The sequence below is a fragment of the Saccostrea cucullata genome, unplaced genomic scaffold (genome assembly GCF_032062105.1).
Source record: "Saccostrea cucullata isolate Sc308-1 unplaced genomic scaffold, CSIRO_AGI_Scuc_v1 ctg1539, whole genome shotgun sequence".
NCBI classification, from domain to species: domain Eukaryota; kingdom Metazoa; phylum Mollusca; class Bivalvia; order Ostreida; family Ostreidae; genus Saccostrea; species Saccostrea cuccullata.
Window position 1 is genome coordinate 30,387 of NW_026938279.1, and position 25,905 is coordinate 56,291.

The 25,905-nt window shown below is 33.4% G+C and overlaps 1 protein-coding gene across 1 annotated transcript in view; it reads left to right on the plus strand.

Annotated features, from left to right (window-relative positions):
* The window catches only part of LOC134249892 (polyunsaturated fatty acid 5-lipoxygenase-like), a 49,166-nt gene that overhangs the window by 11,983 nt on the left and 11,278 nt on the right, over nucleotides 1–25,905 (plus strand). The window contains exons 6-10 of the mRNA XM_062732249.1: nucleotides 20,019–20,114; nucleotides 20,223–20,319; nucleotides 20,889–21,006; nucleotides 23,601–23,693; nucleotides 25,373–25,433. Of these exons, the coding sequence (XP_062588233.1) occupies nucleotides 20,019–20,114; nucleotides 20,223–20,319; nucleotides 20,889–21,006; nucleotides 23,601–23,693; nucleotides 25,373–25,433 (465 nt within the window). The remainder of the gene's footprint in view (nucleotides 1–20,018; nucleotides 20,115–20,222; nucleotides 20,320–20,888; nucleotides 21,007–23,600; nucleotides 23,694–25,372; nucleotides 25,434–25,905) is intronic.

Sequence of the window (25,905 nt, forward strand, 5' to 3'; positions counted from 1 at the left end):
TTATGAACTTACAGTAGCTCTACACAGTAGCTTATTAAATATGCCTACTTTACAAGTTTGGTTGAATTTCACGTTAATAATATTAACATTTTATAGTGTGTAAGTGTTTCAAAAACTGTGTGTATTTCAAGTTAAAACATTATTCAAGAGAATTATTGCTGAACACCATTAATTCCGTATCAGATGTAGCTACATAATTTCGGGAGGGTTCTGGCTTCATTAAGAAGCTTCAATGGATCGATTCCCTCTCTGGGAGTAAAATCTTTTGATGTGAACCTTGAAGCGACGTTTCATATCAACAAGTAGCCCTATAGAGCGTAAGGATAACCTAAAAGTTTCTGAAGATATTTTTAGGTTTGGAAATCGGATGCACAAACACTATGTACATATTACATGTCAAGATGACAATATTCTGAAGGTTGAAAATTAAAATTAATACATTCAGTTGTTAATAAAAAGAATATTTGGATAGGAGAAATTCAGAATGTTTGACTGTTTTTGAACCCCATGATTTGTAGTTGGATACCATTTATATTGATTTTATATGATATTATATAAGATTTATATCCCCGAGCCTAAGCAATTCTTTTTATCACATCTTTTTAAAATAGCTATCAATATTATACACCGTGTTTTATATTACGAATCCACACTATTTACCTCATCATTTTCATGCACCCCCCCCTATATTAAACCCCAAAGGATGTTGGACATTTTTATTCACAAATTATATTTATCACACTTATTCATAATGTGTACGATAGGCAATACTCGTGAAAAAACCCATAATATTCGTTCCACACACACACACTCTCCCTCAGCCTAAAAGACCCCATTATAGTTTCTCTTAAAATGTGTAGCGGGGTATTTTTTTGTGGTTGAAAGATTATTTTGGATTTTTCACACTAAGATACACATAATGAATAAGTGTAATGAATATAATTAGTGAAAAAAATATCCAACAAGCCCCGGGGTTGAATATCGAAGGTGGGGGGGGGGGGTCCTGTCCACAAGTACATGTACCATGTAGGATAAAGGGTAAATATGTGATAAAGATTGTTTACCATTTCATACACAGGTAAACCTTAACAATTAATATACACAATCGTTACACTGTAAACGTGTGTTTAAATTAAAATGTGGTTTAACATATCCAGTACCAAGTGGATTTAACGTACCCTTCTCAACCGCAAAAAAAGGGCTGACAATGTTACCATACAATAAGTATTAGAGAAAATCTTAAGAAATGTGTTTCATAAAACCAAAACAAATCCGCATTATGCAATGTTAGATTTTTTTAATAGTCTTCAGGTATAATGGGGCGAGGGGTGTGTGTTAAATTTCTCTGATTCTTTGACCTATCTGCAGAACTGTAGCTCTCCGAAAAAAAAATATATTGGCAGACCGGAGAGCTACAATGCCACCCACTGAAAAAACTGTATATTTATTGCGCACAAAAAATGCGCTCGGTTCTGGATTGATTGATTCTTTTAAATTCATACCGCAAAAAAGCTTTATTTCAAAAATTACTCTATAAAGTGATCTAGTATTTCCGTATTGAAAGGCCGATTTTAGCTCTTAATTATTCTATATTAAGAAGATGGGGGGATGAGGCGGGCAGAATGCCTATAGCGTCAGATATTAAGAAATAACATTTTATTATGTAAATTGAGTGTTTAAATTTACTTCTCATTATTGAATTTTATTAAGTTATGAGAGAAAAAAAAACATTTTCTGAGAGAAAATACATCTCTTGAAAAATTCATTTATAAAAATATTAGATGGTATACATGGGATTCGGACCCCAGCAATAAAATACCGAACTATCATACTGCTTTGAGACTAACTCGCTAACCACTATGCTACATGGCTCATGATGATTAGGGGCATTTAAATCATGTTTGTGATATGACCCTCGATTTAACGGACTTGAAGTATTTCTTGGAAAGATGCGAAAGTTTTGTCATAAAAGTGTACTTTTAAGGTATAGTGGGTCTTCGCTCTATTTTTTTTGTAAACCAAAAAATATTTATTTGTTCGCAAACTTTTAAGATTATCTTTCAAAAAAAAAATGGAGCGAAGACCCACTCATATTGAAAAAAAAATTGTTAAAGTATGAAAAAATGATCGTTTTTGTTCTTTTTAGTGTGTGTAAGCTTTTTCATAGGCAAATATTTTCAGTCTTTGTGGGATTTTTGTAAATTTTAGAGATTTAACATTAAGTATACTTTAATATGAAATTAAATATGAAATAAAATTTGGATATAATTCAGATTAAAATTATCTGTCGCGCTATAGGCATTCTGTCCGCCTTATTCGCCCATCTTCTTTTTTGTATTTTTTCCAAAAAAAAAAAAAACATTGATCAAAAAGGTTGACTCAGAGATCTATAAAATAAAAAGTTGGCGTGGCATTCCTCCTTAACAACAATTTTATGGAATGCTTTGTTGAGGAAAGAGTGAGAGAATATGTTTGGAACACACGATTAGAAATATTTTAAGGGAGATTTTAAAAACATGGAGAAATTCGTAAATCGAAAAACGTGCACTCTTTTGTACACAATAAATGTATTGTTTTTCAATGGCTGGTACTGTGGCTCTCCGGTCTGCCAATATATTATTTTCGGAGAACTACAGTTCTGCAGCTATCTCTGAACAAGAATTCACAAAGTTTTCAATACAGAATATATGACTAAAGCGCCCTATACCCCTAACCCCCAGTTCTTACGCTATGTAGAGTATGAACATATGGATGGGTATAGATGGAAAGGTAGTAAAAATCAAATATGCAAAATAATATTACAGATGCATCAAAGAGGTCTTGAATAAATATTTAAACAAGCAGATTAAAATTGTGGTCCCCCAGCTGCATTTCATTTCCGAATTTTTTCCCTGAGAGCTTCTCAGGTGGCTCATGCATCGCACCTCGAAGGTTTGAATGGGGCGTAGCGGAGTCAGCCGAGGATTGCCGATTAGGAATTTTTCGTATTTTCAACTTTTCATGGTCGACATGTTTTAGTTTTCATTTCTGACATTTTCAAATTTTCATTTTTGACTCTTTTCAAATTGTACTGTTTTGGTTATTAAAACAGGATTGAAGAATTCACTTATGAAAAATTTCATTTACGTAATAAGAATAAATAAAAGTATACATATCAAATGTCTTGGACAAAACTTCAGTCCAGTCATTGAACATTTAATTTAGTGAACATACATGGTGATGAAAAAATTGCATGTTCATTGAATTCTTTGAAGTAAACTTAGTGCTTTGGGGTACCCATCTCATCCGCAACTCCTCTTATACCACTGAGTGAAATTTAATGAAAATTTCACAGAATCTTTATGTGATGAAAAAAATTGCAAGCTCATCGAATTCTTTGAAGTAAACTTAGTGCTGCATGAACAGATGTACTATACATGTACGTATATATACAAAATGTTTATTTGTTTTACCGGCTGTTTGTGTCTATGTGGGTGATATGTCATTATTTATGGCATATTGTGCCAAATATGAACGCCCTATCGTATGTCATTCAAAAGTTACATGTATAACCAAAGTTGATTTATTTGAAAATTAGGTCAAACATAGAGGTCAAGCTCAAGGGGGGTCAGAAATCTTAGCATGTGTTGAAATTTTTTGACACACGTAATGAACAGGTCAAATATGAAAGCCTGATCTCTTCTCAATCAAAAGTTGTAAGTGAAGGTTCAAGGTCACAAGGTCAAAATCCATAGTGTATTTAGAAATGGTAATATACATATGAAATGTGAAAGCCCTATCTTTTCCATCGTCACAAACCACGACTAAAATGTACGATCCTATCACATACTAGTAAGCGGACTCCGAACCGTGGCTTGTGGGCTCGTGATTTGTTTCTTTTCTCATTCAACAGTTATGACCAAGGTTCAAGTTTTTGAAAAGTAGGTCAAACTTCAAGCTCATGGTAATGGGGTAAAAAAAATTATAGTGCATTTAGAAAGGTTTTGTCACAGTTAAAACACATGAATAACATAAATATTCTATCTTTTCTCTGTTCTAATTCAAAAGATATGACCAAGCACAGGGGCATCTTATCCACTGTGTTCTCTACTTCACATATAAAAATACACGTATTATGTGAAGTAGAGAACAGAGTGGATAAGATGCGCCTGTGGACCAAGGTTAAATTTTTGTGACATACGAACAGATTTACAGTCAGACTGACAAAAAGACAGACAAATAAGATTTAATTTAATAAGACTCCTCGCTTTCGCGAAAGCGGGGGGAATTAAATGTTTTACACGAGAGGGAGGGAGAGAGAGAGAGAGAAATTTAGGAAGAGAAAAAAGAGCGAGAAAAGGATATAGAGCTTTAATAATTTACAAACAATTTGGACAACCTTTAACACACAACAGAAAGATCTACATGATTATCTAAATGTTGTTCAAATTAATTTTGAATTAAAATTTCGCCCTCTTTTTCCCTTTTAGAATTTATTATATGCTGCTGTCATATTTTTGACTTAATAAATATTCTGCAAGTTTTTTTCAAATGTCCAGTTCAAACATAATTGTTCCAATTATCTACTAGTATTTATTATATAATTTATTCAGAATATAACTCTCCCATACCTAATCTAAATAATTTAAGATTTACATCACGCTCCCAGTTAATACTCGTTCCTGACCAATTCTCCATCATATCAAATGTATTTGTATGAAGAATTTAAAATGCAGTTTTATTTTTCTAAAAATAATTTACATCAAAATTTCATGATTTTTAGTTTCCTTTGTATAATGAGTGGATATCACTCCAACTCTCTATAAATCCCATGCGCGGATCCAGGAATTAAAGTTTAGAGGGGGCGCCAAAAGTAGGCAGGGGGTCCGGGGGAAGCCCCCGGAAGCGCCTGGATTCTAGGGATTTTGTAGGTAAAATTGAGGTCTACCGAGTAGACATTTAAATTTACATTTTCTCGACGAAACTATGATTTACGCTAACAATTTTAGGGGTGGGGGCGGATGCATCCCCCTTATCCCACTGAATACTGTAATTGCATGCATTGTGCCTAACACAAAGATTAATTTTTCAAAAGGATAAATAGAGTCTTTAAATTTCTAGAGAAACATGAAAACCCCAGCTTCCAAACAAAAGAACTTCCAATATATATACATGTATATCAAAGAGTTGACACGTGATTTTCAGTTGTGTTGAATTCAAATTCTGAATATTACAGTTCAAATCGAATTTAGCTTTTTATTCATGTTTTTATACCCTCCCCCCGTTTGAAAAGTAGGAGAGTATACTGTAATCGGTATGTCCGTCCGTCTGTATGTCCATCCGTCCATCTGTCTGTTACGCTTTGGGGTACCCATCTCATCCGCACCTCCTCTTATATCACTGAGTGGAATTTAATGAAACTTTCACAGAATCTTTATTACATGGATCCGTTGTGTACCTCCTATCTTACTTTTTGATCCGACACATATTTTGGGTTTCCGGGCACAGCGTCACTGTTTAAACATAATTCCAGGTAGTAAAAATAGTTGACAATTTCCAAAATTTCATAATTATAAGTCCATGCAAAATTAACGCTTTCCTGAATAATTAAAATTTGATCTTTGCAGTGTATTTTCGTAAAATATTATTTGGTTTTCCTATCTAACTTTTAAAATCATCTTTCAAAAAGATATAACCAAATTTGTCTAATAATTCATGAGTTATTGAAGCTCAAATGACGATACCCCCAAAAAGTAAAAATCGAAAACTCTCATTATTATCAATGTCTCTCCCGTGCATCTGTCAGAGCCTTATTTCTCCTTTGCATGGAATTTCATCAGAGTGTTTATCTTTCAAACCATGGCTATATTTGGCATGGGTAACCACGCAAAAAATTAAGTCAAACGGCGCGCGCATGCGCCAGTGAGCTGATTACAACAGTACTGTATAGATGGCTTTTTTGTGGCAGCAAGGTGGCGATTTAAAAGATGACAGGACGAATAACCCGCTCGTTATATGGCTCTGTTTTGCGTTAACGTCTGTCATCGTCACAGTTGTTTGATAACCATTCCAGACCCTCTCTGACAATAGGTAACAAGTTTTATGGGGGTAAATTTACAAGAAACTGCTTAATAAACCATTGTTGCCTTTTTCATTAGTTAGGCAATTCGAAAACAATTGAACAATTAATACAAATATTCAAACACTCAGCCTATCGGACCATTGAACTTCCGTAAACTGTGCTAAGTTTGCAAGAAATTCAAAATGTCTCTTAATATTGGAAAACGATGTGCATACCTCATATGCATCAAATAATGCAACAAGATTTGTTGCAAAGTCGTCGTTATCAAATTGCACGAGTTTTGTGCTTTTTAGCGTTTTCCTTACATGACCTCATAAATTTTACGGTTGAGTAATTCTGAATACTGATTTTGGTGCACAGTAATTAAATTTCTCCTCTGACCAAATTTTGTAATTTTCGGTCATGTGGTCAAACTCTTTTCGAACATTATTCATCCCTGCGTTTCCTTTTCCTTTCAGTATTGCACATGATTTTAACTAAATAAATTGTTGATCACTGTATATATGTATGCATGTATAATAAATTGTTGGATAAATATACTGCAGGTGATTTTAAGTAATTGTGGGCCACTGTATAATTATGCATATAAAGAATTGAAGGGGGGGGGGGGAGTTACTGTAGTGATTGTACCAGTTTGTGGGTCCCTGTTTATATGTATATAATGGATTTAGGATAAATATATTGCACGTGATTTTAACTAATTGTAGGTCACTGTATATATCTATTTAATGATTTGTGGGATAAATATATCGCACGTGATTAAAACTGATTGTGAGTTACTCTTTATATATATATAAAATGAATTGTGGGAATTTATCGCAAGTGATTATAACTAATTGTTGGTCACTGTTTATGTATTAAAAAGAATTGTTGGATAAGTAAATAAGTAATTAAAATTGTTTATTATAGCGGCATGTGTTATCATACAATACAATTATATGAAAAACATTTAATACAAATATTCAAGCACTCAGCCCATTGGACCTATATGTCACTTCTAACAAAAATAAAGGAATTATGTATACCGCTAAACAATATTATTACACTTAGCGGTTTTCTGTACAACAAAGATTGCATTTGCATGTATGATTAATATAAACATTTTGAGGTCCGCCTAGGAAAATGCGTTAAAAGGAAAATAAAAGTATTTAGATCCGACATAGGAAAAGTTGGATTGCAATATGCTTGTAAATAAATCTTATCTGTATTTCAAGTACTAGTATTCAAAACAGTTCAATAAAAAGTCTCTACTTTATTTTTAGAAAAAAAATTTATAAATATACAGCACCTGATTATAACTGGTTGTGGGTCATTGTATGTATATATATAAAGAATGGGGGGTGTTAGTGATTATACCAGTTTGTGGGTCACTGTATATATGTATATAATGGATTGTGCGATAAATACATTGCACTTGATTTAAACTGATTGTGGGTCACTGTGAGAGGGGTTATCAAAATGTTCGTGGACTGAGGCTTTAAAATTAGTACTATGTAGTCTGTGCTTTCAAATTTTTTTTGGAACATAAAACAACCAAAAATAAAGAAATGTTGAAAATTTTAGCTTGATACGTTCATTATTTTGCCAAATTATAATAAATAAAAATGACATTATATGATCACCCGGCGCTGTCGCCGTTCAATTTCATGACGTCCGACAACGTCATTGTTTTTCAATGTCCCCTTTTTTTTCACCTCATATACTTAATTTGAAGAAATTCCGTGGAGGTGAGGAAGGACTTAAACCCGCCTTGTTTACATGACTTAACAATGACATGAACAGCGGTTTTTAAGGAATATAAAAATTAAAGTAAATTTAAACATTCGGAGAGGTTCCTCGCTTGATTGAGCCAGCTTATTTAGCTTTTTGGAGTTCAATATCTACAACATATGATCAATGTCATTATTTGACGTGATTGATTTTTCACACCTTGACTACAAATTGACATTAACTGTGCATCCCTTTTCTCTCTGAATCTATTCTGACATTAAAAGACAAGTACTGTGCCTATAACAGTTTTTTCAGGGGTAAAACTATAAAAATTTTGGATAAGGAAACTAGTCCGCCATTTTGACGTCACAATCAGTGCCTTATTTGTTTGGACACTCCATGTAAAATTTAGGATAAAATTTCATAGAACTTCCAGAATGAAGTGAAAATACCATATTGTATAGAACAATTGCGTCCCAACACATACCTGAATTTATGGGATATTTAGATATCAAATGTTCATATCAAAACAATTTTTCTCAGTTACACATAGGTTGCAAAAAAGTCGTATTCGAGGTTGCACCGCCTGGACATACCATTACCATATACATGATTGTGGGACACTCTATGTATAGTAAATGTAGTGATCATCGCTGTTTGTGGGTCACTATATATATATAACATTGTGGGGAAGTTGATTGTATAAATTATATTGCGAGAGAGGATATCCCTAGAATATCTTGTTAAGATTTTCATAAATATTGTATCGCAGTAAATCATTATTTAAAATGATCCAAAAGTACTTAAAAATAATAGTGAAAATTTTGTGGAATAAATAAATTGCACGTGATCAAAACTGATTGTGAGTTACTGTTTATATATAAAATGAATTTTTGGATAAATTATCGCATGTGATTATAACTAATTGTGGGTCACTGTTTTTATGTTATAAAGAATTTTTGGATAAATAAGTAAAATGTTTATTATAGCGGCATGCGTTATTATACAATACAATCATATGAGAAACATTTAATACAAATATTCAAACACTCAGCCTATCGGACCTATATGCCACTTTTAACAAAAATAAACGAATTATATATACCGCTACACAAAAATATTACGCTTAGCAGTTTTCTGTACAAAAAAGATTGCATTTGCATGTGTGATTAATATATTTTGAGGTCTGCTTAGGAAAATGCGTTAAAAGGAAAATAGAAGTATTTAGATCCGACATAGAAAAAGTTGGATTGTATTTCAAGTACTAGTATTCATTACAATCCAATAAAAAGTGGTCACTCGTTCTCTACTACATCTTTAGAAAAATAAAAATTCATAAATATACTGCACCTGATTATAACTGGTTGTGGGTCACTGTATGTAAGTATATAAAGAATGGAAGGGGGTGGGGTGTTAGTGATTATACCAGTTTGTGGATCACTGTTTATATGTATATAATGGATTGTGCGATAAATACATTGCACTTGATTTAAACTGATTGTGGGTCACTGTGAGAGGGGTAATCAAAATGTTCGTGGACTGAGGCTATAAAATTAGTACTATGTAGTCTGTGCTTTCAAATTTTTTTGGAATATAAAACAACCAAAAATAAAGAAATGTTGAAATTTTTAGCTTGATACGTTCATTATTTTGCCAAATTATAATAAATAAAAATGACATTATATGATCACCCGGCGCTGTCGCCGTTCAATTTCATGACGTCCGACAATGTCATTGTTTTTCAATGTCCCCTTTTTTTTCACCTCATATACTTAATTTGAAGAAATTCCGTGGAGGTGAGGAAGGACTTAAACCCGCCTTGTTTACATGACTTAACAATGACATGAACAGCGGTTTTTAAGGAATATAAAAATTAAAGTAAATTTAAACATTCGGAGAGGTTCCTCGCTTGATTGAGCCAGCTTATTTAGCTTTTTGGAGTTCAATATCTACAACACATGATCAATGTCATTATTTGACGTGATTGATTTTTCACACCTTGACTACAAATTGACATTAACTGTGCATCCTTTTACTCTCTGAATCTATTCTGACATTAAAAGACAAGTACTGTGACTATAACAGTGTTTTCAGGGGTAAAACTATAAAAATGTTGGATAAGGAAACTAGTCCGCCATTTTGACGTCACATTCAGGGCCTCATTTGTTTGAACACTCCATGTAAAATTTAGGATAAAATTTCATAGAACTTCCAGAATGAAGTGAAAATACCATATTGTATAGAACAATTGTGTCCCAACACATACCCGAATTAATGGGATATTTAGATGTCAAATATTCATATCAAAAGTATTTTCTCAGTTACAATTCAGTTGCAAAAACGTTGTATTCGAGGTTGCGCCGCCTGATGATACCACTGCTTACAAAAACATTACTAATTTATCAAAAAATAAAACTTATGATTAATGATTTATTCTTTATATATAGAAAAGATAATGCTTACTAGATATTTTAAAATTTGATGTACCTAAAGCGGTTTTAATTTTATGGCGCTAGTCCACGAACTTTTTGATAACCCCTCGTATATATGTACATAATGAATTGTGGGATTAATATATGGCAGGTGGATAAAACCATGCGTCACTGTATATATGTATATAATGAATTGTGGAATAAATATACCGCACGTGATTATACATGATTGTGGGACACTCTATGTATAATAAATGTAGTGATCATCGCTGTTTGTGGGTCACTATATATATATAACATTGTGGGGCAGTTGATTGTATAAATTATGTTGCGAGAGAGAATATTTTGTTAAGATTCTTATAAATAATGTATCGCAGTAAATTATTATTTAATATGATCAGAAAGTACTTTAATATTATATTGAACATTTGTGGAATTAGTAAATTGCGCGTGATTAAAACTGATTGTGAGTTACTGTTCATATATAAAATGAATTGTGGGATAAATTATCGCACGAGATTATAACTGATTGTGGGTCACTGTTTATATGTTATAAAGAATTGTTGGATAAATAAGTAAATGTTTATTATAGCGGCATATGTTATTATACAATACACGTACAATCATATGAGAAACATTTAATACAAATGTTCAAACACTCAGCCCATCGGACCTATATGCCACTTTTAACAAAAATAAAGGAAATATATACCGCTACACAAAAATATTACGCATAGCGGTTTTCTGTAACTAAGACAATGATTGCATTTGCATGTATGTATGATTAATATAAATATTCTAAGGTCTGCCTAGGAAAAATGCGTTAAAAGGAAAATAGAATTAAGTATTTAGATCTGACATAGAAATATATATAAATATATATGCTAGAAAATAAATCTGATCTGTATTTCGAATATTCTGTACAATTAAAAAAAAATTGCACTCGTTCTCTACATTATATTTAAAACAAAAAATACATAAATAACAGCACGCGTCCATCACTGTATGTATGTATATAAAGAATTGGGGGGTGGGTGGGGAGGTAGTGATTATACCAGTTTGTGGGTCACTGTATATATGTATATAAGGAATTTTGCGATAAATACATTGCACTTGATTAAAACTGATTGTGGGTCACTGTATATACAGTGTTTGTACGTAATGAACTGTAGGTCATTGTTTATATGTACAGTGTATATAATGAATTGTGGAATAAATATACCGCATGTGATTATACGTGATTGTTGGACACTCTATGTATAATAATGTAGTGATCATCGCTGTTTGTGGGTCACTATATATATATATATATATAACATTGTGGGGCAGTTGATTGTATAAATTATATTGCGAGAGAGAATATCCCTAGAATATCTTGTTAAGATTCTCATAAATAATGTATCTCAGTAAATCATTATTTAATATGATCCGAAACTACTTGAAAAGTAATATTGAAAATTTTATATTGAAATCAGCAAAATGTTCTTAATGATTTATTCTATTTTGTACATAAGTAAATATACATGCATGTATATATCTTTAGATATTTTATCAAACATTAATTCTTATGTCTTTTCATTTAGCATTGCAGCAAATAATATATATAGCAAAAGATAATATTGCGGGTCATAGAATTCATATATGAAGAGGATTGTGCGATGTATATAGTTTATCCCACAATGCTCTATATATATGAATGTTTTGACCCACAATTATATACAACATTTTTAATATTAACTCAAAAATTATATTATATATTTTATAAGGACCATATATAACGCCTAAATTATGAATATGGCATAGCTATGCAATGTAGAAATGCGAGATCCCACAAACCAGCTTAGAGGGTCGATGCCCACAAACAACCTCATATACCTATATATATATATATATATATATATATATATATATATATATATATATATATATATATATATATATATATATATATATATATAAAGCACTAAAAACCAACAACACTGTATATACTAAATGTCGGATCTACCAAGCTGATACAAGGTCACGGATGGAAATTTATATAAATATACTAAAAATTAATGACCAACGACACAAACAATAAAAATTGTCAAATTTTCGGGACGCCCTGTCCCTTCCTCAGGACAAAGAAAAAAGTTAAAAAGTCATAAGAACAAAGGAAAAAGAGACACAAAAACAACTAGCACTACTACTAAACTACTAAACACTATATATTTACAAACTTATTTACATGTTGAATTGGAAATTTTTACGAACACTATTAAAGAAAGAAAACCGGACCGCTATGAAATACGTCCGGTCTATCGGGTATACTCGGGTGAAGTGCGATTTACATAATTGAACGAATTAATTATGCTAATTAATTACGACAATCAGTAAATCGTACATTGTTTCATTCTCTCAAAATGGCGTAACTATACTTGATAAAGAATAATCAAAGAAAAATGATATAGCAGGGATATTTTAAAATATGAATTATGATCTATTATAAATTTTGAAATATTTTAGGACTTATTATCGGAAAAAAATAATTAACAAAGGCGTAAGCAATTAACTGTAGAGTTTACACTAAATTGAGAGAATAATCTTGTTTAGTATCTTCAGGAATTGGGTCTAGTTTACGTTCATTCTAGTGAAGTCATTCAGTTTTTTAATACCATTAGGGCGGAGTGACTTCAATCTGTGCATCCAGAACTTTTCTTTGCTTTTTCTCTGAGCGTCTGTCCATCTTGGGTTATGGTCAATCACCACTACTGTCATGTCCTCCCATTTGTGACCCTCAAGGTTGAAATGTTCCCCAACGGGTTCATTGAGTTTTTTGGTCCTAATAGTCGAACGGTGGTTATTGACTCTCCTGCGGAGATCTGTTTCACTAATATACTGTTTGGGGCAAACTTTGCAACTGATGAGATAAATGCAGTTGTCAGTATGACAGGACAAATTCCCTAATATTTTGTAGCTGCGGCCTGTAAAAGGGCTGTTAAAACTGTCTGTGTCAGTGCTGTGCTTACAAAGAAGACATCTGTCAGAGCAAGTTTCAAAGCCCCCGTTAGGTAATGGGTTGTCCAGTCTGGTTCTTACTACCATGTCCTTCAGGTTCCTTGGGCGTCTGTATGCAGCCAATGGGGGTTCCTTAAAGACCTCTGCCATTCGTTTGTTTGATTGGAGAATTGGTAGGTTCTTTTGAAGGATACCGCTAAGGTTCTTAAGGACGGGATGGTATGTGGTTACCAGAGGGACCCTGCCGCTATTGTCTTGCTCCTTGTAGCGTAATAGGTTTTGCCTGTCATGTCCCGCCATCCCATCAATAGCTGTTTGTACGGTGCGGGCATTGTAGCCTCTTTTGCACAAGTGGGACTTCAGAAGACCACTTTGCTCCTGATATAAGGCAGGGGACGAACAGATGCGTCGAATTCTGGTGGCTAGACCCTTAGGCACTCCCTTAAAAGTGTGTGGGGGATGACAGCTAGTGGGCATAAGATATAGGTGGGAGTCTGTGGGTTTGGTGTGGAGACTGAATTCTATTTCCCCATCAATCAGGGTAGATGTAGTATCTAGGAATACGTTTTTCGAATTAGATCTACTTTAAATTTGATCGACTGATAAAAGGTGTTGGCAAACGTAATGAATGCCTCGAGGCTCTCGCGACATTCCACCCACTTCATCTCTATATCGTCAATGAAACGCAACCAGCTATGGGGCCTAAATGGTGCTTGAAGTAACAAGTTGCGTTCCAGTCTGCCCATGAAGACATTGGCATAAGACGGTGCCATTTTCGTTCCCATAGCAGTGCCATTAACCTGCAGGTAATGTTCTCCATTAAACATGAAGTTGTTGAACTTGAGAACATGTTCAAGGAGCTTAGCAAGGGACTCGGTAGAAGGAATTTGTATGGATCTACTATCCCAGACTTCTCTACAGGCTTCGATACCCTCATCGTGCGGAATATTGGTGTACAAAGATGTGACGTCCATAGTCACGAGGAGGGTATGATCTGGGAGGCCAGTAGAGGGCGTCTTGTTAATGTAGTCCGTTGTGTCCTTGAGATAGGATGGCAAACTCTCTACGTGTGGACGGAGATGTAAATCAATGAATTCAGAAGTTTTCTCCGTGGGGTGTCCAATTGCACTGACTATGGGGCGACCTAACATGCCTTCTTTGTGTATTTTAGGGAGCAGATAGAATTGTCCTGGTCTACAGTCAATAGGATTTAAGGTCTCATAGACGTTGATACCAATCTCATCTGTCTCAAACATATCGTCAAGAGTTTTGGTAATGGCGGTTGAGAATTCTTTAGTAGGGTCAGAGTCCAGTTTCTTATAGAAACGTTCGTCTGAGAGTTGTCTTTGGGCCTCCGCCATGTAAGTCTCTTTATCCATTACTACAACTGTAGAGCCTTTGTCTGCTTTCTTGATTACAATGTCATCCCGATTTTTTAATGATTGTAAGGCAGATCTCTCTTCCTTACTCAAATTGTCGGGAGTCTTGTCTGGCATTGAAAGGAGCTTCTCTATGTCTGACTCAACGTCGTCAATAAACGAATCAAGCGCGCCGCACTTGCCCGGTGCAAGTTCCCAGTCACTCTTGGGCTTATAGAGTTTGTGTTCCTCTAGGTCGTATGGCTTGGAAGAGTCGTATGAATTTACTTCGGAGTCTTTTCTAGAGAAGTGCTCCTTCAAACGAAGTCTCCGGAAGAATGCTCGGGTGTCCTCTCTGACTTGTTTTTCGTCGACCTCATGTGGCGTGGGGCAGAAATTTAGCCCCTTGGAATGAAGTGAGGTCTCCGATTCGGAGAGAGGAGCACTAGATGTATTGAGCACTGGGCAGACGTCAGGAGTTTGTATGGGTCCGTCCCTCGAGATTGTCTTAATGCGTTTAAAGCGTCTCGAGCGGGGTTTACGTGTTTTGTTAACTCTGACCTCTGACCAGTTGTTCCTAGACTGTGGAACACTGTCGCGGAGAAATTTCTATTTTTGAGTCTTGTTGACTTTATTTGTTAAGGCCATATTATAGGTGTCTATAATATTATGCGCTTCATCAAGATCGGCCTGGGACATGATATCGTTGAGGGATGATTCTAAGGACTTGATCTCACACTTTAATTGTCCTAACTTGTGGATATCCCAAGAAAGACAGAGTGACATCAATTGTTTAGAACATCTCCTTGTAATAACGCCCCAGCGTTCCTGAAAGCGTTTGGAGATTGGCCCTATGTTAGGTGTAACATTTATCTGAAAGCCTTTCGGTATAATGTCACACTCTAAGTAGGTCTGTAAATTGGAGACCCGGTGTTCAGTTTTTATTGATTTTTGGTGTTCTTTCTTTAGAAATTTGAATGTTGAATTATCTTTAACAGACATATTTGAAAGGAAATTATAATTGCCAAAATGATAAGACTACTTCTAAGTTTTTAGTCGTATGAAGTCGAAAGATTCAACGAACGATTGTTCTGTATTTTAACGTATTTCGTAGATAATTCGTGCAAGAATTCAAAAATTTTAAAAACAAATGGTACTTGAGTAAAACTCGAAAGGGAAATGCGGAAAAAACTAATTTGCAAAGGTTGGAAACAAAATAAATAGTAAAAAACGTCAAATAATGAAAGACATAACCAAAAACAAATGAAAAGAACAGAAAATATAAAAGTCCCACTTTTGCAAAAGAGGCTACAATGCCCGCACCGTACAAACAGCTATTGATGAGATGGCGGGACATGACTTTTTAACTTTTTTCTTTGTCCTGAGGAAGGGACAGGGCGTCCCGAAAATTTGACAACTTTTGTTGTTCGTGTCGTTGGTCATTTTAAGTGCTTTTATATATATATATATATATATATATATATATATATATATATATATATATATATATATACATGTATATATATATATATATATATAGAATATATATATATATATATATATATATATATATATATATATATATATATATATATATATATATATATATATATATATATATATATAGAAAGGATTGTACTCATATATATACCCGGTTACCCGGGTACTCGATCGAACGTCCGAGTATCGAATACTAAAATCGGTACTCGGTTACTCGGATGTATATTTTTTAAGATTTCAAAGCTTATTTATTAATGCATTAAACAATCTGTTTTAAAACGTAAAATACTCATTGCACTTGTACATACTGTAATTAGGGTTTCCTACTCCTCTAAATGACCGTTATCGTCCGTGGCAGTGTTTATACGGCAATTATCGTGACCAAGCACCTGTTACCTGGCTTTTCTCACCTTCGACTGTCTTCTGTTTTTTGTTTAACTTTAATTATTTGTTTTCACTGAACATCGTTTAAGGTCTATTTTATTTAAATAAATTAGATAATTTTGTCAATTCTCATAGAAGCCGTTAATTCTCGGGAAAAGAGCGGATGATATTACACGTGCGATTGTTGATATGGTTGTGTTTGATTACATGCCAATACAACTGGAAGGCATTTGGCTTTAAAAAACTAAGGTCCATCGTTGCACCAAACTACAAAATACCGCACCGTAATATTATAAAATCTAGGATCGAAAAAGTGTACGAAAATCGTAAATCCGCTCTGTTAGGAGAACTACTTGATCAAGTTCAAGTTGATACTGTACAGAGCTAGAGTGACTACTGATACCTGGTCGTCAAACGCGACAAAGAGTTACAATACAATTACATGGAAGATTATTATTTTTTTTAAACAAAAACACCGTCTGTATAGGATAGGTTCCCATTGCCGTAACCCTTTGCGAAATCCAAAAGTTTCTAATACTTATCTAAATATAACTATCTGTATCAAAAGCGTTTTCAAAATCTACTTACAAAATTCTTTATACTTGTGTAATCAATTATATGTTCTTATATTTTCTCCTTTATATCTATTTTCAATGTATCCTGTTTGATCAGCATCAACTACATAATACAGAAGTTTTTTTTATTCTACTTGCGAGAATTTCTGCTAATATTAAAAATTTTTATTATCAAGTACAAAATTCAGTAACTAAATTAGTCTCCAATTCTTTAACAAAGTTCGATTTTTATCTTTTCCAGGTACAAGAGAAATGATTCCCTTTCTTTGATCTCAAGAAAGAGATAATTTCTTAATACATTGTACTTTCATTTAAACTATTTACCACTAGGTCAGCTATTTAAGGTCAAAAGTACTTATAAAATTAAATTGAAGTACATCACTTCCTTGAGATTTATCTAATCTAAAATCTTTTAAAATATTCGTCTTTACTTATTAAACCTTAACATGTTAGAAAATCTTCCTTAAGAAGTTTTGGAATATTTTCACAGTCCACAAAATGACTATATTTTTGATAATTGCTTTTCTCCCTAAATTAGTTGAGTTAAGGAATAACTGTCTAATTTTTTGATTTCATGATGTGATCAATCAAGTGGCTTGCGTGATAATTTGCATAAATTACGAAGGAGTTTATGCATAAAATTATCACATGCCAATCGATTGATTATCGTCATGAAATTAAAAAAATCTAACAGTTATTCCTTATATTTACATGCTCTTGATTCCGCCAATTCACGTGCTACAGGCCCCGCTTCTGTCTCCACTTGTCCCGCCCTGCACGTGATTTTTTTTTTAACCTTGCCTGTCGATGAACCAGTACATTTATGTAGAAATAAAGTACATTAATATTTGTAATTTTATCTTGGACAAAGACAATGGAATTGTAAATATTAAAGATTTTCAAAGAAATTTTCTTCTTCTTTGAGGATTTCAATTTTATCAAATATAATCTTATCATTAACCACTAACTTATACACTTATTTCTGTAGTTTGGCAAACTAGATGTTGAAACAAGAATATCAACAGTTTCATTTAAACTTATCATTTTGCAATTTGTATACTCGATACAATGGCCTTGTCAGCAATTGAATTAATCATTATGTCAGATGCTGACTGTCATTTTTTCATACTAATTTTTAGACCATTATTTCAACACTGAATTGTCTTTGGAAGCTTCCGTTTACCGTATCATGACAAGGAGCACACGGCAGGTGTGGTCAGTCGGTAGGGGATGCTCACTCCTCTATGGCACCTGATCAAACCTCTGATGTTTTTAGAGGTCCGTGTTTGTTCTGCTTTCGTTTGGGCTTTTTTTAAAAGGATTTTTGAGCTTGATTATTGTTCGTTAACTCCATATTTCATGTTTAAAAAAAGACAAAATGCGTGATTTTCTTACAGACAATGAATAATAAATGCCCTTAAGGTAGGATTCTTCTCTGGTTTCTGACTAGATGAAACATTCAAAGTATATTTGCTTATATGTCTTATATAATTAATTGTAAGGGATTTAAAAGACCATATTTTTCTTTCCTCATCAGAATTGTACAACTTTAAATAGAAATGGTAAACTGCCTTTGAAAACTAGCAGGGACTATATTTTTGGCGGAATGGTGGCGTATGAAAATATCTTCTTTTCTGCCTCTCAAAATTATGACAGAACAATGAATTTAGTTAAAATCTTTAAACAATCAAAGGCTTGAAGAAATTTTCAAATGGAAGTTAAATTAATTATTAGGGACTAAACTTTCTATATATATATCAAATAAATATGATTTTTCAAGCAAAGTAGAACTTTGTAAGATTTTAAACGCTTCCAGTCAAAGTACAGATTTGAGCCAAAAAAAAGTACTTTTTCTCTCTTAGTAAACTATCAAAACGTTTTGTTTTTGTGTCATTTTGTACATTTATAAGACAACTTTATTATATGTGAAGATAAGAAAAAGTCAAATATAGGAAGCTTATGAAAATAACTAATATATCCTAAAAAATTAAGAAAAACAGAGAAAATTCGGATAAGCGAATATCCAGATTAGTTAAATCATTTATGTAAATTTGGTAATATCATGCTATAGAAGCGATATGGTAATATCTTTTTATGCAAAAGAAACAATCTTTAATTTCTTGAAATAGAAGTAGGCATCACATGATTGGCAACAGTCCTTTTTTATAAATAATGTCAAGGAAAAAGATAATGACCCTTGACCTGACCTTGACTCTAATATAAAACGGTCAAATTTAATATCACTAATACTATCACTTACTGATATTGTCTTCTTGGTTCTGTGAAAATTTCATTAATTTTTAAATACAAGAAATATGAGAAGAATCCTATTTTGATGTTATAATCATGATAAAATAATTTTTTTAAAAGGTTACAAATGAGGATTATTCATATTTACAATCCAACTGTTTCCATGACTATAGATGTTGGAGACTGGAAAAATTTATTCCATGTAAAAACACAATTACATAAATAGTTCACAGAGAGAGATAATTAAGAGTAAAAAAGGTCGCCGAATTAAGCTCTTATTTCTCAGATGTTGTATACACAATTGACTGTGGGACCTTTTAAATGTTTCTGTGAACTACATTTTACATTAAATTTTACCAAAGTATGATTTCCAATAAATTATACACATGTAAGTTATCCATGTTGAGTTAACTCATTCTGTGTGATATTCGATTTAAGGTTTACCATCCCTCTAAACTCTCATATGAAATCTTTCCTAAAATCTTTGATCATCCAAAAGAAATCTCATTTATAGCTAAAATACACACGAATGCACACAATCACCATACCTTGCAAAATTTGGCAGAAATGGCATGTAAATCTGTCATTTTTATAAAGAAACAATAGTAGTTATACGTGTTAGACTTACTAGTATTTCATTATCAGAATAAAAATAAATCTAAAGACACCCTTTAATAGTGACTTGCAGGGGACTTTTTAAAAAAAAAAAAAACTGTATGTGTTAAATTTTGTCCCTTTGTGACTTTTGCAGTGTCCAGCACCCATTGCCCTTTTCTTTGTTGATGCTAGAGGTCAACTGATGCCAGTAGCGATACAACTCTTTCAACAGAAGGGACCTGATAACCCGGTAAGATTTTATCCTCACATGTTAACTACTGACTTTTTTAATTGGACAAAGAGGTTATTGCAACAACTATACAAAAGTTGAGCACTAAATTAAGCCATTGATTTTCAGGTATTTTTGCCAAGCGATCCCCCATATACCTGGTTGATAGCCAAAATGTGGTTTAATGTGGGAGACTCAAATCTTCATCAAACCATTGTTCATCTAGGTACACGCTCTATTTTTGGATAGTTTGTGTGTAGCGGTCAATAGATGTATCAGTATTTGGTTTATTTTAAGGTTGTTCACACCTAATTTTGGAGAGCGTGTGTGTAACTGCTAATACTGTAAATGTATTATATTTGGCGTGTACGATATTTGTCGGAAATTAAATTTTCACCAAGTTAGCTTAGATTTGATTTAGCGCTATCTGAATGTGCTAGATGTTAACATATAGTAGACAAGGCACTTAGCGATGGACTTGATTTAGCGGATTCTGCTTTTCGCTAAATTCGCTAAATAGAATTCACCGCCAATTGTAGTACGTTTACAGTATATGTATCGCTTTTCGGTTTAATTTAAGGTTGTACACACCTTATTTTGGAGAGCTGTGTGAAGTGGCCAATATATGTATCAGTATTCGGTTTACTTTAAGGTTGTACACACCTAATTTTGGAGAGTGTGTGTATCGGCTAATATATGTATCATGATTCGGTTTACTTTAAGGTTGTATACAACTAATTTTGGAGAACTGTGTTTAGCGGCCAATAGATGTATCACTATTCGATTTATTTTAAGGTTGTACACACCTAATTTTGGAGAGCGTGTGTGTAGCGGCCTATAGATGTCTGTCTCCTTCACATCCTATGTTTAAACTGCTGGCTCCTCATCTTCTCTACCTTATTGCAATCAATGAGTAGGTATTTTTCATTCTTTTGTATGAAAATGAATTTTGTATGTAGGTTTTACGTGTACAAACTGATTTCCATATAACATGAGAGGTCCAAATCCTTCTGTAGACCATGCAATAAACAAAGAATGTGGGAGCTTTAGATTTGGATTTGGCAGGAATCTGGGCGCAATTGAAAAGTGAAAATTTCAATAGTGCGACATGATATGTAAGCATTCTATTGATTAATAGGGTTCTTGAGATATAGAAAGGGGAATGTTTTCCCGATATTGTGTTTTGATTGTTATGAATGATGGCTATAGATGCGTCATTTGGTACAAAATGTTACATATTACACATGTTTTTATATAAATTAGTTACCAATTGGTCATCTCTCTAAGATTTTAAAACGGAATTTTTGTTCATTTTATCTCAATGAAAAGAGCAAACATTCGTAAAAAAAAAAAGAATGAAAAGAAATTGAGAACCTATTAAAAATTAAATTTAAAAGAATCACATTGTGTAAATGTTTTGCTTCAAAGTTGTTTTAAAACGTTCTTACAGTATTTAGCGATGATAGCGCAGCGGTATATTATCTGACCATGATGTTGAGTAATTGATAAATCATTGCTCGGGGCGTTTATTTAAGTTTTAGAAAAAATGGACAAATGGCACAAACTTCCAGAATTCAAATATATTTGCTACTATAAGTACCCCTCTAACCTTAGAAGCAATATTTGATTAGTTAAACAGCTTAATACTTGGTCAGAAAGTGAAAAGTGCAAAAATGCAACTTTACAGTTCAATGTATCTTTTGAAAAATTTTAGAAATGTAAAAAGTTTTCTTGCTGCAAAGTTTCAGGGTATATTTTTCAGAGTGTATGTTATATATTTTACACAAATAAAACTTCTTAATACATTTCTATTGAAAGAAATAATGAAAATATACAATTAGGTGTAACTCTTCTTTGCAGGAGATAAGGATTTTTTTTTTTTTTTTTTTTTTTTTTTTTTGGTGGTATGTATCTTTAACTTATAAATGATTTGTACTTATGATTCCTGCAGATTACATGCCAAAGACGCCCATCTTCCTTCATATGCTATTAAAAAGATTGCAATGCTCTTTTTTTTTTTATCTTTTTTTAGGTCACCTGAGCCGATGGCTCAAGTTAGCTTTTCTGATCAAAATTTGTCCGTGGTCTGTCGTCGTTTTTGTTAACTTTTTACAAATGGACCAATTCCAACCAAAGTTGCCATAAAGTATCCTTGGCTAAAGATGATTCAAGTTTGTTCAAATGAAAAACCATACCTTCTTCCAAGGAGAGATAATTACGAATAAGTTAGAAATTAATGGCATTTTTAAAAAACCCTCTTCTTGCAATTGAAAATCAATTGGCCAGAAAATATAAAACTTATGTGTAAGCATCCTCAGGTAGTGTAGATTCAAGTTTGTTCAATCAAATCATGGCTTCCACGGGGGTAGGGCGGGGCTGCAATGGACGATCAAAGGTTTACAAAGGAAAACAAAAGAAAATCTTTAAATCTCCTCTTCCCAAGAACAGAAATTCCATGATTGGTCATATTTATATGGAAGCCTTCTCAGGTAGTGTAGATCAGATTTGTTCAAATTAAGACCCCCGGCGTGAGGGCGGGGCTGCGATGGGCGATCAGAGTTTTACATACCAATACATAGGAAAAATCTTTTTATAAAAATATTTTTCTCAAGAACAGCAAAGACATGATTGGTTATATTTGTATGGAAGCATCCTCTGGTAGTGTAGATTCAAATTTGTTCAAAACGTGACCCCAGGTGGTAGAATGGAACCACATGGGATGATCAGTTTCATATAGGAAAAACATAGGAAAGATCATTAAAATCCTTTTCTAAGAAAAGCAAAGCTTTGATTGGTCATATTTATATGGGAAATTCTCAGATAGTGTAAATTCAACATTTTCAAAATAATAACAATGTGGGGAAGGGTGGGCCACACTGGATAATCAAAGTATTAAATAGGAATACATATCAGGAATATCTTTACAAATCTTCTTCTCAAGAAAGGCAAATTAATGATTATTGCTTTCATATTAATATTGAAGCATCGTCAGGTAGTGTAAAACCAGGTTTAATAAAATCTTGAACCCCGGGGGTAGGATGTGACCACAGTGGGGATAAAAGTTTTACATAGGAATTTATAGGAAAGATCTCTCTAGAACAGCAAAGATAAATGGAGGGGGATAAAACTAGTAGGAATATAATCTTTAAAAATCTTTTAAAGCCATTTGAAGTCAAAGATGTATTGAAGCATTCTCAGTTAGTGTTAATCTAAGATTGTTCAAAGCATGCCCCCCAACACTTAAGTAGTTGAGAACACTTATCTCTTAAAACTTTTAAATACTGTACTGATTTCTGGGTTTTCCTAGCCAAATTCCTCAGGTGAGTGCTGTGGCCTATGGGCCTCTTTTTTTCTTTTTTTTTTTTTTTTGGTTATTATTAGTATTATTTTATTTTTGCAACACATATTATTTTGAGATGTTTCAAATATCCAGAGCTAAATCGATTATGTTTTTCCATTTTTAGAAATGTTAAATGAAATTTTAATGAAATAGTAAACATTTTTCAGTCGCGGTCTTGAAAAACTTCTTGGGCCTGAAGGAGTATTCGATATATTGGCAGCGGTCGGAAGCAAGGGTGCTGCAGAGCTCATTGCCAAAGGGTGAATATATTGCGGGTTCACGTTTTAACCTTAGTATTTGCGGTAAAAATATCATTATAGCCCTTTGATGGAGATGAGATGCTTGAGTTTCTGATTGACAGTATCTATGTAGCTTTTGGGGAGCAGATCTTCCAATCATCTGTTTCCCACTGGTACCAATTGTGCCCCGTCATAAGCAGACCTATTTTTGTATTCAAATGAAGCAGAATTTATTCAAAATTTTGACCATGAGAAGAAAACAGTTGTTGTGGCATCTCCACTCGACATTCAGATATATCGACGGCGCATTGTCAATTAACATTACTTCCATTCATATGTTGACTCCTTAGATTCCAGTGAACTTGAAATAAAATATATCAAAGAGTCTGACATTCTGTTTTATATTTGGATATTTTACTAGAAAAGACGTTTAACCCTGTATACAATTTTATGATAAACGTTATGACATTAACTTTTCAATCGTCAACTTCCCTTACTTATGTAGCAATATACTCTTATCGCCTGCATATTGAATTTATTTCTCTCAGAGGATTAGATACGCTAGAGCATGCTGTGCGAACGAAAATTTTCTAAAATGAGGCAAGCTATTGACAAACAAGTTGATGAAACAAGAATATCAACATCTCGTTTTAAGTCCCAATTTTGCAATTTTAATGGTCAATACAATGACTTTGTCAGCAAATACAAGATATCATTCACTGAAATGCTGAGTGATGCTTTTAATACGAAAGGTTAGGCCATTAATTACACATTGAATTGTCTCAGGACTTTTCCGTTATTTACCGATCATGACAAGGAACACGCGGCGGATGTGACAGGTCGGCAGAGGATTACTCCTCCTTAGCACCTTATCCCATCTCTGATTTTTAGAGCTCCATGTTTGCTCTACGTCTGATTTGTATTGTTTGAAGGGACTTATGAGCTTCAGTAATGTTCGTTATCTCTTTATTTCATCTGTCGATTTAGCTGCAGATCTGTAGCTCTCCGCGATAAAAATATATTGACAGACCGGAGAGCTACGGTGCCACCCATTGAAAAAAATGTATATATTCATTGCGCACAAATAGTACGCTGTTTCTCGATTTATTTCTCCAGGTTTTTAATATGTCATCTCAAAATATTACTAACCGTGTGTTACTAACATATTCGTTTACAGTTTCCATAACAAAACATTCTTAAGAATTGTTGATAATAGCCCTCCTCGCCCTGAAATTGAGATCATCGAAAATTTCGTGTTTATACTGCCATTTTGGTTTGCCAGATAATTCGGTTCAACGCACGTCTTATAGATGTCAACTACGAAAGTTATAACTTCGCAGAGGAGTCAGGAATAATTTTAAATCTATCTTTTTCGCGGCTAAAGTAATAATTTGGAAGAATTAATCCAGATTTAATTTTTTGTGCGCAATAAATATACAATTTTTACAATGGACGGCACTGTAGCTCTCCGGTCTGTCAATATATTTTTTCCGGAGAGCTACAGATCTACAGCTACTGTCGATTTACAGAGATGCAATGCAAATGGACAGAAAACAAACTAATCAGATCTATTGAATTACAAATTAATATATTGCAATGCACTATCAGAAATGAGGAAGCATCTGTCTCCTTGTTTCCTGACGGGTTCTTGTTACATTAGTTGTGTCATATTTAAGTTTTACTTTTCATTTCACTTCCAGAACAAGTCCCTGGAGAATGAATGTAGAAGGAACATATCCAGAATTTTTGAAACATAGAGGGGTTCGTAATTTCACAGTGACCTTCCTCTTTTAAAAGATATTATCTAAGTGTTAATTAGCTTACTTTGGTGAAATTAACCACGAGCTTTGTTTTGCAAAGAAATTTTACCGAGCAAAATATGTGCTTTTACCACAGTTGTTGTTCTTTTACTCAATAAACCGATTTATTTCTCAAATGTAAGTAAAACTTAAATTTAGAATCCCGGTCAAAACTGTTTTATCATTATGGTATGGGCCAGTTTGTGCGTTTGTTAGCTTGAATAATATTTTTCACACTATTAGACCTGAGACAATAAAACTTTAATTGTCAGTTGATGCATTTCGGTAAAAGGATGTGTTACGGCACAAAAGTAGGTCATGATGCCATCATTTTGGAGTTCAATGCCTAGGCACATCTTGTCCTGAACATAACTTGCACTCTGTGAGACCAAAGACTTTTTCAGTTGATTCGTCGGTTGAAATGAGGTATTGGA